General features: G+C 47.0%; 2 protein-coding genes across 2 annotated transcripts in view; one reads left to right on the top strand and one right to left on the bottom strand.

The window, feature by feature from the left end:
• Positions 1-4,944, top strand: part of LOC122544029 (serine/threonine-protein kinase MRCK gamma-like) — a 16,445-nt gene extending 11,501 nt beyond the window's left edge. The window contains exons 5-7 of the mRNA XM_043683042.1: positions 796-916; positions 3,011-3,069; positions 3,815-4,944. Of these exons, the coding sequence (XP_043538977.1) occupies positions 796-916; positions 3,011-3,069; positions 3,815-3,838 (204 nt within the window). The 3' untranslated portion in view covers positions 3,839-4,944. The remainder of the gene's footprint in view (positions 1-795; positions 917-3,010; positions 3,070-3,814) is intronic.
• A 2,479-nt stretch (positions 4,945-7,423) lies between these two features.
• Positions 7,424-12,997, bottom strand: part of LOC122543837 — a 21,610-nt gene continuing 16,036 nt past the window's right edge. The window contains exons 4-6 of the mRNA XM_043682649.1: positions 12,399-12,498; positions 9,906-10,051; positions 7,424-8,175 (exon numbers count right to left, since the gene is read on the bottom strand). Of these exons, the coding sequence (XP_043538584.1) occupies positions 8,019-8,175; positions 9,906-10,051; positions 12,399-12,498 (403 nt within the window). The 3' untranslated portion in view covers positions 7,424-8,018. The remainder of the gene's footprint in view (positions 8,176-9,905; positions 10,052-12,398; positions 12,499-12,997) is intronic.

The raw sequence follows: 12,997 nt of genomic DNA, 5'->3' as shown, positions 1-12,997 counted from the left end.
GGGAGGGGGTGTAGGGGCTGGAGGGGGTTACAGAGATAGGGAGGGTGTGTTGGGGCTGGACAGGGTTACAGAGTTACGGAGGGGTGTAACGGCTGGAGTGGGTTACAGAGGTAAGGAGGGGTCTGGGTAGAGATGGTGAAAGCTTGGTGGAGGATGAGGCCTTTGATGAATTTCAATAGGAGAATGAGAATTCAGGGTAGATTGCAGCCAGCAGAGGACCTGAAGTAGGCCTGCAATCCCAGGGTGGAATGGGAGAATGAGCTGATGTAGGTTGGGGAGAGTTTAGGATTCGGTGAGCTCCCAGTCCTGCCGTTGGTTACAGGCGAAGTAAAGTGTGATGACAACGGCCTAGCCACAGGCAATTGAGAGGGCAGAAGAGTCTTCACCATCAGATTGGATTATGCCAAACTTCAGACAAACAATGCTTTTAATATCTCCCACTTCCCAATTTTGGTGTCTGTATGGCAACTCTATCCATTTCAAAATTATTCAATGCAATAAAAGCATGAAGTAAAAATGATGTTTTTACAGTGAGAGAGTGTGTGTGTGGGAGCCTGTACCCCAGTGAGAGTCTGTGTGTGTGTGTGTGTGGGAGCCTGTACCCCAGTGAGAGTGTGTGTGTGTGTGTGTCTGTGTTAGTATGTGTGTGGGAGCCTGTACCCCAGTGAGAGTGTGTGTGTGTCTGTGTTAGTATGTGTGTGGGAGCCTGTACCCCAGTGGCAGCAGTCTTCATGGGATAAACTATATTAACTGACCTCTACCCTCCTCTAATAATTGTATTGTTCCTCTCTACAGTCAAAAGATTCACTCGAAGAGAGAAATCAAATGTCTTCTGTCCTTCCCACATTCCGACACCGCAGCAATACAGAGTCAGGGTTCCTGAGTGATAAAAAGACTTCCAGGGATCCAGCACCTGGTAAGGGCAGATACTGATCATTAGGCCTCAACTGAAGGCATTGGGATGTGGTTGAGGGGCTCTCAGTGTAAACCCTGTGCTGTACCTGTGTTAGGAGTGTTTGAAGGGGACTGTACAGAGGAGATTTTCTCTGTATCTCGACCTATCCTGGGATGTTTGCTCGCTGACAGGCCGCATCTAAAATAATTGGACCTTTCATTCCCAGCAATAATATCTGTCATCTAGTGAATACATAGATTGATAAAGTTGATTCCTGCCTCAATGCCTGCGTGGGATATATATGTTGCATGCAGCCTGGCAAGTGCTGTATTGGCATCACCTATGCTGTGATATACGTACTGAAGCAGAACAGTGCAGACAACACGTTGCAGCAATGTGTACACTGCATGTTGCATTGTGTCACCTGTGCCTCATTGTGTGTAGATATTGTTCTGGACCAGATCCAACCCCCTCAAAATATTTTAAGAAGGTAGCCTAGGCCCTAAGTTTCTCTTGTTTTAAAGGCAAGTGTAAAACTGTGTGTTCCCGATGTAATGTGACTGGTCAAACTACTCAACATTAAACAAGACACAATTTATTTAAACACTGTAGTTAAAAAAGCAATCAAAGAAAGAGGAATTTAGAATAACTTAAGTCTCTTGGAAAACTTAGCAGAATGATAGAGAAAAGGAATAGGAAGTGACTTCACCACAGGAAATAACATCACCACCGGAAATGACATCACCAACCCAAAGAAACCCAAACATATAAATAGAAAGCAGGAATTATCAGCAGTGCTTCACCTGAGGCCCACTGAAGATGTTACCTAGTAAGGTAACGAAACATCTGGAAATGAACCTTGCAGCTCAGCGAGCAAACCTACATCCAGAATGATAGATACAGTAGTGATTATTAATTAATTGTTCCAATATAGTAACATCCCATTAACACACCCCTTAGCAAATTCAGACACAAATTCTCACATACAGTCGTAGAGTCAAAAAGCATGGGGAACAGACCCTTCGGTGCAACCAGCCCGTGCCAAACATCCCAAACTAAAGTAGTCCTGCCTGCCTGCTCCTGGCCCACATTCCTCCAAAAACTTCCCTAATCACGTATTTGTCTAAATGTCTTTGAATGTAACTGTACCCACATCCATCATTTCCTCTGGAAATTCATTCCACACACAAACCACTCTCTGTGTAAAAAGAAATTGCCCCTCATATCTTTTTAAAATCTTTTTCCTCTCACCTTAAAAATATGCCTCCCTCGTGTTGATACCTGCCACCCTGGGGAAAAGACACCTGCCCTTCACCTTATCTATACCCCTATATGATTTTCTAAACCTCTATAAGGCTACTCCTCAATCTCCTAGGCTACGGTGATAAACAGTCCCAGCCTATCCCGACTCTCTTTATAACTCAAACTCTCCAATCCTGGCAACATTTTGGTAAATCTCTTCTGAACCCTCTCCAGCTTAATAATATCCTTCCTATAACAGGGCAACAGAACTGGACCCAGAAGAGGCCTCACCAATATCCTGTACATCCAGAACATAACATCCCAACTCCTATACTCAAAGGTCTGAGCAATGAAGGCAAGTGTGCTAAGTGCCTTCTTAACTGCCCTATGCATAGAATTATGTACCTGAACCCCGAGGTCTCTCTGTTTTACAACACTGCCCAAGGCTGTACTTTTAATTGGAGATGTCTTTGTTTGTTTTTCCCAAAATGTAATCCTCCAATCCGGGAGGAAAAAAAACTTCAACAGAAGATTCAGAGAGAGTAGCAGCCAGTAGACATTCACTGAAGCTTCAAGCTCTGTTGAGACCCCAATATCTTCTGATGCTACTCAGAAATCCGGATCTGTGAGGGATGGGCACACCCGTACAGGCTGGTAAAAAGAAAGGCCTCCCAAGCTGTTTACTCAAATGGTCTTAACTAGTCAGCTTGGCGCCTCTGTCACTCTTCAAAAAAAAGGACAAAATACCCTCTTAAAGTGACAGCATCATCACAATATTGTGTCTGACGTTGTGTGTGTATTCCATGCAGTATTGCGCGTACGTTGTTTGTGTACAGACGGAGAACAAAGTCCTAAACTGGAATCTCTCCACAGGTTCTTCCAGCAGCCGGCTGCCAAGGAAACAGATTTCTTCGGACTCGGCCTCACTGGCGGTAAGACGTCTCAACTTTACAACAGAGTTTCGGTGGGTCGGGGTAGAATCGGTCCATCACCACGTGGGACATGTGGGGCAGGGTCCAAATCCTGAGGCTGGAGCGTTGAGGGGGTTGGGGTGGGGAGAGAGTTGCAGTTTGCTACCAGGGAAATTGTGGGCTGGTGGGGGCAGAAAGTCAGACGGGAAATCAGGGTGGAGTTGTAATGGGACCAGTTTGAAGAGTCAATATTTTTCCAAAGAATGGTCTCCAAACCCCATTTTCTCTGTCTCTTCCCATTGTTGTCTCTTCCCCCCCCCCACTCTTTCTGTTCCCACCCTCCTCTCAATTTCTCTATCCCTAATCCTTTCTCACTCAGTGCCTGATCACCTCTCACTCTCCAACCCTCCACTCCCGTCTGTCCGCCTATCTCTTTCTGTTGCCCCCCTCGCGTCACTCATTACCCCACTCTTTTATCTTTCTCTCTGTCCCCACTTTGTCCAATGTTTGCTTGTCCCTGTCTCCTTCTCATTTCACTCCATCTATCTCTGTTCCTCCTACCACATGTCTCTCTCTTTCTCTAAGTCCATCCACCTGCTCCCACCAATCTCTCTATAGTGCCAGCCTGGAATTCGATCTCCCTTCCTGTGTGCCCTCTCCCACTTTCTCCATCTCCTCTCCCTCTGTATCTATACTGGTTTCTCTCTGTGTTTCCCTTCACTTGTCCTTTCTGACCGTGTTCTAAAGAGGATTCTCTTCTCTGCAGGATTTTAATCCAACTCGTCTCTGACGCCTGGTTTACTCTAGCTTCCCAGCGACCACCTTCCCTCGAGGTGTGGAATTGAGACACCCCCCTCACTCCGAACAATTTGCGCAGAGATCTTCACAGTGTTCCCTGACAGAAACATTGGTGTCGGTCAACAGGACAACGTCTCAGCATCCTGAATGTCAACTGAATTATTGTTTCTGGAACATTCCACCCACCCTTGGCACAGACTCAAGGATGATTGCCTCTCCCTTTGGCATTTAAAGGCTGGCTGGTACAGCCCTTGTGGACTGACTCTTCCCCACCACAAACCATGAGAGTGCACTTGCGGGCAGGAATATGCCCGGCTCATCTGGGCCAAAGGCTGTCTCGCCAGGGCCATTTTTGTTTTGGGTGAGGGGGGTGAATTGATCTTAACCGCAGCAAGGAATGGGTGGGTGGTCCGTGTCTGCGATTCTCACATATGCCAGGACTGGAGACAGAAAAGGCATATCCTGCTCTCTCTCTCTCGGCCCTTGCTGCTTTTCTGAAAGTCCCATGCTTCCTACAGGTCTGTCGGCCATTAGGTTAAGTGCAGAGCTGCTGTGAAACCACACCTGCATCCTTCAGTTAACTGGTTGTTGTAATGGCCAGGCATATGTTCCACCCTCTGCCTAGGCAGAGGGGACAGACAATTCCTACCTCTGTAAAAACAGCGAGGCAGGCAACTGGCCCCTTACCCCTCGGAGGGAAAAATGAACTTGGGTGGGGGGAATGTGACTGCCTGTAGACACCCAGACACCTCCCCCCACCAAAGTTACAGGGGGCGGAAAGACATGGCAGGTAGTGGCCACAACAGGATGCTGGCATTCCCTGCGGTCCTTGGAATGCCCGCAGTAGGTTTGCAGGAATTTGGTCATCCCTGTTCACACTGGGCAAGGTTGGGCTTGGCACCGATCGCACCAAGTGCCTCCCAGTGCCACAGAGGAGGCTAATGCTCTCTTAAAGCTGATTTATTTCCCCCAACCCAAATCCTCCTGTTGAAAATCACCGTACCACCTCCCAACCAATTGCCGTGTACATCTCGCTTATTCGTGGACATGGTAAATGCTTCTATGGCTGTTTAATACAGGCATCTGTATAGCAGTGAAGGGACTCTCCGTGTTGTTTTGTTTCTCTGGAATGACTAACTCAGTAGAAGGAGCCTTCAGCAAGCCACCTGAGAAATGTTTTATCCCATGCTGTGCTGAATGAATGTTGTAGGAGGTGGCAGAGGGATGTATAACCGAAGGGACACGTAACCAAAGGGACAAACAATGAGGGGTAACTGGGAAAAGCATCAGAGAGGGCAAGATGAGATTTTTTTCTTAAAAATGCCACGAGTTGTTGTGATGTCAAATTCTGTGTTGGTAAGTGTCCCTGAGTTGGGATAGTCCACTGGGGGGGGGGGGGGGTGTTGGAGAGGTGGCTATGTACCCCCATCATGGAGGAAAACACTTTAAAACTTCCACGGTACAATAGAGATGGTGGAAAGTCAGAGGAACTAGCGTTAACAAGGACAGATCAACATACAATATTAACATTATTAAATAAAGTACTACTAGAGAAATTAATGGGGCCTAACACAGATAAAATCCTTGAGACCTACATCTTAGTCACAGAGTCATGGAATGGAATTCCTCCAGTGTGAAGCAGGCTATTCGACCCATCAAGTCCACACTGACCCTCCGAAGAGCATCCTCCCCATTATCACCCCACTACCCAATCTTTGTAACCCTGAATTTGTCGTGACTAACCCACTTAATCCCCACTTAATATGCAGCACGGAAACAGACACTTTGGTCCAACCAGTCCATGCCGACTATCATCCCAAACTAAACTAGACACACCTGCCTGCTCCTGGCCCATGTCCCTCCAAACCCTTTCCTATTCATGTCCTTATCCAAATGTCTTTTAAACGTTGTAACTGTACCCACATCCACCATATCCTCTGGCAGTTCATTCCAAACACGGACAACTCTATGTCAAAACGTTGCCCCTCATGTCCTTTCTAAATCTTTCTCCTCTCACCTTAAAAATATGTCTCCTAGTTTTGAACTCCCACCCCCTGCATCTTTGGTATTCACCTTAGCTATGGCCCTCATGATTTTATAAATCTCTGTAAGGTCACTTCTCAACCTCCTATGCTCCAGTGAAAGAAATTCCAGGCTATATCCAGCTTCTCCTTATAACTCCAGCCCTCCATTCCCAGCAACATCCCGGTAAATCTTTTCTGAATCCTCTCCAACTTAATAATATCCTTCCCATTTCTAAACTTACGAGAATATAGACCCAGCCTATTTAACCTTTTCCAACAGCACAATCCCTCCAAGCCAGAAATTAGTTTGATGAACTTTTGTTGCACACCCTCTGTGACAAATATCTTTCCTTGGGTAAAGTGATCAAAACTGCTCTCAATACTCCAGATGTGGTCTTGCCAAGGCTGCATATCGTTGCAGTTAACCAGAATGGCACAGAAGAGGCTTCACCAATGTCCTGTACAACCTCAATGTGACGTTGCAACTCCTACACTCGAAAAGTCTGAGCAATGATGACAAGCATGCTGAACAGTTGAAAATGATTGCTGTAGACATTGTAGATGCATTGGTGGCCATCCTCCAGAATCCTTTAGGTCCGGAATGGTCCCAGCAGATTGGAAGTGTGAAATGTAACGTCACTATTTAAAAAAGGAGAGAAAGAGAATGATGGCCCTGTTAGCCTAATAGCAGTCACTGTAAAAACAGTAGAACCTGTCATCAGGACACTTAGAAAGTAATGGCAGGATAAGGCAGGGTCAATTTGAATTTATGAAATGTTTGACAAATTGTTTGACAGGTTGGCGTTTTCTAAAGACATAAGCAGAATAGATAAGAGAAATTGGTGGATGTGGAATATTTAGATTTTCAGAAGGATTTCAATAAAGGTCCAATACAAGCCGTAAGTAAACAAATGAAAGCATGTGGGATTGGGGGATACATCGACGTGGATTGAGACCTGGTTAACTGACAGGAAATGGAAATAAATTAGTCCTTTTTTAGAATGGCAGTCTGTAACTAGTGGGGTACCTTAAGGATAATTGCTTGAGCCCTAGCTGATCACAATCTACATCAGTTATTTGGAAGTGGGGATTAAATATTCCCAAGTCTGCAGGTCACACAAAGTTAAGTAGAATATGAGTTTGAAGAAGGGCACAAAGATGTTCCAGCTTGAAGAGCTGAGTGAGTGCGCAAACATTTGGCAGATGGAATACAATAGCAAGAAATGTGAAGTTATCCAATTTGTTTGGTAAAATGGAAATACAAAGTATTTCTTTAGCTGTGAGACGCTGCAAAGTGTGGAACTTTAAAGGGATTAGGTTGCCCTTGTTCATGAGCCTCTGAAAGCTAACTTGCAAATACAGCAAGCCATGAGATGCCTTGTTGCCTTTATTATAAGGGGAGTGGAGTACAGGAGTATGATGGCTCACTGCAATGATATACAGCCTTGGCGAGACCACATCTGGAGTACTGAGAGCAGTTTTGATCACTGTACCCAAGGAAAGATATTTGCCGCAAAGGTTCATCAAACTAATTTCTGGGTTGAAGAGGTTGTGCTGTTGGAAAAGGTTAAATAGACTGGGTCTATAAGTTTAGAAAAATGTGAGGTGATCTACAGAAAGTTCTTACAAGGCTTGACCAGGTGAATGCAGGAATTCTTAAAGAGACAAAGTCCCTTTTTGTACGCAGTCATGGGTATGAAAGTTCACTTCTGCCACATTGCTGCCTAAGGCTGTTAGACAGATTTTTGATTCACAGGGGATTTGACAAATACGAGGGCATAGGCAGGAAGAGAGTCAAGGCTACAACCATATTGAGTGGTGGAGCAGGCTCGAGGGGCCAAATGGCCTGCTGCAGTTCCTTTCTTTTTATGATCTTGGCTCATCTCAGGCGACCCAATTCTGCCGACAGATATTTGTTGATCGTTCTTAGTGGCTCTCTTTCTGGAAAGCAGCTGGATCTCCGATAATGAGGACAAGGGAGGCCACAGGAATGCAGTGTACAGCAGTTAGGGGACACCCCGAGACTGCCAGGTTCCATTAGCCCATTCCTCCCCACCCCTCACCCCACACTGAAGCCAGTGACTGTGAATTGACACCATTAGCCGACTCCAGCACAGTTTCTTTCAAACGGGATTTATTATTCTCTCTCTACCTTTCATATTCTGAACAGTTGGTGGCCGGGTCCGTCCTGGGGTTGCTTGTGCTGTCACAGTCGAGGTTGAGTTCACAGCTGGCCGTGTCCAGGGGCTCCCCGCAAGAGGTGTGATGCTGTGGCTGGCCATGCCTCATAGCACACACCTCCCTGCTGTGGGAACAGAAGCTTCCAGTCACAAAGGCCAACAGGAAACACCTTCTCTCTAGCGGGGAGGTTTGGTAAAGGTGTGCTCAAATCGGGAGGGGGTCTGGAGATTTTTTAAAAGAGTAGGACATTCTCACATGGGGATATCATTTGTTGCCCACCCCTAAGAGTCCCTTGAACTCAGTGGCTTGCTCGTCCATTTCAGAGGACAAAGACATTTGCCATGGGGATGGAATCATATGCTCAATAAAATAGATTCCCTATCTTAAAAGGACATGAGTGAACAAGAAGGGCTATAGAGTCATAGAGATGTACAGCATGGAAACAGACCCTTCGGTCCAACTCGTCCATGCCAACCAGATATGCTAAATTAATCTAGTTATTATAATAATATTGTATTGTTATGATCTTGGCTCATCTCAGACTATCCAAAGAGTTTTCATGGCCACCAGTACAGAGGGCAGCTTGATATTCGTTGAATTTATTTCCAACAGCTGCTGCGATGGGATTTGTACCTGTCTCCAACAATACGACTCTGCCAACACCTTCCCTCCTTCCCTGTTCCACTCAGTCACAAGATTGGGGAGTCTAGCAAAATGGTGACATAGGGAGAAACTTTCAGTCAGCGTGTGGTTCCGACCTGGAACTGCTTGGGAATGGGAGGGAGGCAGATTCAATCCAAACCTTCAGCAGGTTATGATCTGAAGAGGAAGGATGAGCAGAACGGTCGGGGGGGGAGGAGGGTGGCACTGGGTAAAGAGCCAGTGTGAACACAATGGTCTGAGCGGTCTCCTTCTGTCCAGTGACTTGAGTTTCATCCTTCCACAGTTGCAGGATGGCGGGTTGGAGGGTGCTTGCCGGTGTGAGCCCTGGGGCAGCAGCAGGGAGAGCCCAAGCTGTCATGCCAGCTCTGCTGCAGCTTCCGCTCAGTGCCTCCTTTCCCAGTTATAGCTAACCTGAACTGAGTCCTGGGAGAGGGAGTGAATCACCCCTGGGCTTCCTGATCCCGCTCATCGGATGGCGGAACCCACATGCACCCCCTGCTGGAAAGTGGGGGCTCAGTGGTTAGCACTGCTGCCTCCCAACGCCAGGGACCCAGGTTCGATCCCAGCCTCAGGCGACTGTGTGTGTGAAATTTGCACGTTCTCCCTGAGTCTGTGTGGGGTTTCCTCTGGGTGCTCCGGTTTCCTCCCACTGTCCAAAGATGTGCAGGTTAGGGTGGATTGGCCGTGCTAAATTGTCCCATAGTGCCCAGGGATGTGCAGGTTAGGGTGGATTCGCCGTGCTAAATTGTCCCATAGTGTCTAGGGATGTGCAGGTTAGGGTGGATTGGCCATGCTAAATTGTCCCATAGTGCCCAGGGATGTGCAGGTTGGGGTGGATTCGCCATGCTAAATTGTCTGATGTTCAAGGATGTGTAGATGAGGTGCATTACTTCAGGGGTAAATGTAGAGCAATAGTGTAGGGGAATGGGTCTGGGTGGGTTATTCTTCAGAGGGTCGGTGGGGACTTGTTGGGCCGAGGGGCCTGTTTCCACACCGTAGGGATTCTATGGTGCATCGGAGAAGAGAGAGTGTTGGGTAAATGGAGATGCACCTCATAGTCGAGCAGTCTGCTGAATCTGCGAGGGGCCCATGTCCCAGAAGGAATTAGAGAGAGATGGGAGGGAAATAATGGCGAGGGGGAGGGATTGGGTTTTGCAGGTGGGCGTACACGGTAGCCTCAGTGTCACTCACCAGTCACTGTTCTCGTCCTCGAGGTCGATGAGCTGAGACTCGGTCCCACAGTCCGACCTGCTGAGCTCGCACATCGCCTCCTCGTCCAAACGCACCTTCTGCAGAACCTTGGAGAATAGGCGACTGATGGTCCTGCGCACGTTGCCCTGGGTCATTGGGGTGGGAAGGAAGGGAACACATTTGCTGGGCTAATTCCTCATCCTCATAAATTCCTCATAAATTAAAGAAGTTAATTTATGGATGGAAGTATTGCCAACTGGGCTGGCATTTAATGTCCACCCTGAGTGTCCTTGGAAAGATGGTGGTGGGCTGCCTTCTGGACCTGCTGCAGTCCATTTGGTAGAAATACAGTGCCCAGATTCATAAGCCAAGATAGCAAATGTAAACTATGAATTTACGTACTGAAAACAAAAAAATGCTGGAAATCACAGTGGACCAGGCAGCTTCCGTGGAGAGAAAGCAAGTTTCGAGTTTAGATGACTTCTTCAATAACCTTTTAAGCATCCAGAGAATTTCCTCAAACTCCTTCAGATGTCCTGCTCTGTGGTCTTTCCCATTTGGAGCAAGGCTTTACCAAAATACTCACGTACTGGTATGTAAATAGAGAGATTCAGCAGGGTTGGGGTATTGGCAGAGGTTGTGGGAGAGGATAATGTGGAGGAGCCGGTGTTGGACTGAGGTGGACAAAGTTAAAAATCATGGAACACCAGGTTGGCATGCTGCCTCACTGCGCCAGGAACCCGGGTTCGATTCCCGCCTCGGGCGACCCGTCTGTGTGGAGTTTGCACATTCTCTCCGTGTCTGCATAGGTGTTTCTCCGGTTTCCACCCACAGTCCAAAGATGTGCAGGTTAGGGTGAATTGGCCATGCTAAATTGCCCCATAGTGGTAGGTGAATTACTCAGGGGTAAATATAGGGTGGGGAAATGGGTTACTCTTTGGAGGGTCGGTGTGAACTTGTTGGGCCGAAGGGCCCGTTTCCATCTGTAAGGAATCTAATCTAAACCAGGTTATAGTCCAACAGATTTATTTGAAAGCACTAGCTTTCATAGAGCAGCTCCGAAAGCTAGTGCTTCCAAATAAACCTCTTGGACTATAACCTGGTGTTGTGTGATTTTTAATTTTATCCTAGGATGAAGCGGTAGAGAGGGAGGGAAGACATTCAGGATGAAGGGAGACCCCCCCCCCCACCACTCTCTCCCACTAAAAACGCTTGTGTTCCAGAAGCTCTCACACAACTCACCTGGGTCACTCTTTCCTGCCCAAATGTGGCATAGATGGTGTCGCTTAGCAACTACGGGCTCACGGGCACAGAGGCTGTGAGGCAGGCAGCATGTATCCTGGTAAGCGTATTCAAAGAGGGGGCTGGGGCACAAATGCACATAATCTCACATCCCCTTAAAACAAGAAACTCACTGGGAGCTGTTGAATTGTCCTGGTTTAGACTTGTGAATAAACATGCAGACAAGGAATCCTACTGGAGGTGCGTGAGCAGTTATGTAGCAACCCCCTCAATCTTGAAGTTAGCCTTGAGATTCCGAACTGAGTGAAACATTGTCATCTCTCCCTGTTGCCTGGTCACAATTTGTTACCCTCTGAGAAAATGCCAAGTTTAGGATGAAATTTCACATCGATTTACTTGGCATTTAAAATGCCGAATTTGGGGCAGCTTTGTTTGCCTAGATGGTTGGTCTAGCCTACTTCGGGAGGGGGTGGGGTACCTTTGACTGAATCTTAGCCGATCGAACTGGACACACAATGAGAGGGAGCCCAAGCAAAGTTCTCTTCCCTTGTTATCTCAGCAATCTCTGCCTCTCCCCCACCATGCACCGATGTATCTTGGAGACCACTGCTTGCAGGTCAAACCGACTGTGATTTAAGCAAGATGGCTGCAGAAGCTGTACTGGTAAACAAATCTGTATTCAGAGTTGCAATCCAGCTCACCAAACCCATCCTCCTTGATATTAAAAATCACACAACACCAGGTTATAGTCCAACAGGTTTAATTGGAAGCACACTAGCTTTCGGAGCTCCGAAAGTTAGTGTGCTTCCAATTAAACTGTTAGACTATAACCTGGTGTTGTGTGATTTTTAACTTTGTACACCCCAGTCCAACATCGGCACCTCCGAACCCTTGATATTAGAGGACTCCCAGATCGCAGATAGCTTGAGGCTTAGAAATATGAAAGGGTCAAACCTGAAATGTCAACTCCCTTGCTCCTCTGATGCTGTTTGACCGGTGTGTGGTTTCCAGCTCCACACTTATATTGACTCTGACTTTCCACCATTTGCAGCCCTCATTATCTCTAAGAAGTATATTCGACTAGCAGAAGCATCACAGCCTCAGACACCACCTTCAGGCCATCCTGCCACAAAGGCTGGAGAATGGACCCCTCGTGTGTGAGTGTGAGAGAGTGTGTTCAATCATAAAGACAATCCCATGAAAAGATTTCCACCTCCATTACCCACTCCCTTTTAAACCCTTTCCCCTCACCTGGATGACTTGCTCAAACAGGAATGGAGAACGGGCCACTCTTTCCTTCATCTCCCTGAGCTCCGCCTGGTATTGGACTGTCTGCTCACGGTTATATTTCCTGGGCAGATTATGTAAAACAAAAGAAAAGAGAGATAAACACTTGCTCCACTGAGACAGGTGAAAAGCAGATGTGTCTGTTTCCCATACAATAAATTTACGGTCCTTTCTAGACTTATCACTAGCCCCTCATTTTTCAATGCTGTCTCAGTTCGGGATTTGACTGCACTTATGAATTTACTAAGCTGTTGCTAGGCCTGCAAGTGGATGCAAGTGTGTACGGGAGTCCTTAGGGATTGTGTCACAATTTACAGGATATCACCAGGGAGAGTATCGATATTTACAGAGTGTCCCAAGAAAGTCTGTGTATTTACAAGGGATCCGCTAAAATTGTGTGAGTATTAGCAGTGGGAAGTGTGTGTCAGTGTCTACAGTGGGTCTGTGTGGTTTGTGTCAGTGTCTGCAGTGGGTCTGTGTGAAGTGTGTGTCAGTGTTTACAGTGGGTCTGTCTGAAGTGTGTGTCAGCATTAGCAATGGGTCTGTGTGAAGTGTGTGTCAGT

Source organism: Chiloscyllium plagiosum, chromosome 45 (assembly GCF_004010195.1).
Source record: "Chiloscyllium plagiosum isolate BGI_BamShark_2017 chromosome 45, ASM401019v2, whole genome shotgun sequence".
Lineage (NCBI taxonomy): Eukaryota > Metazoa > Chordata > Chondrichthyes > Orectolobiformes > Hemiscylliidae > Chiloscyllium > Chiloscyllium plagiosum.
Note: the sequence above shows the minus strand (reverse complement) of the source record. Positions and strands in the feature narration are given on the sequence as shown.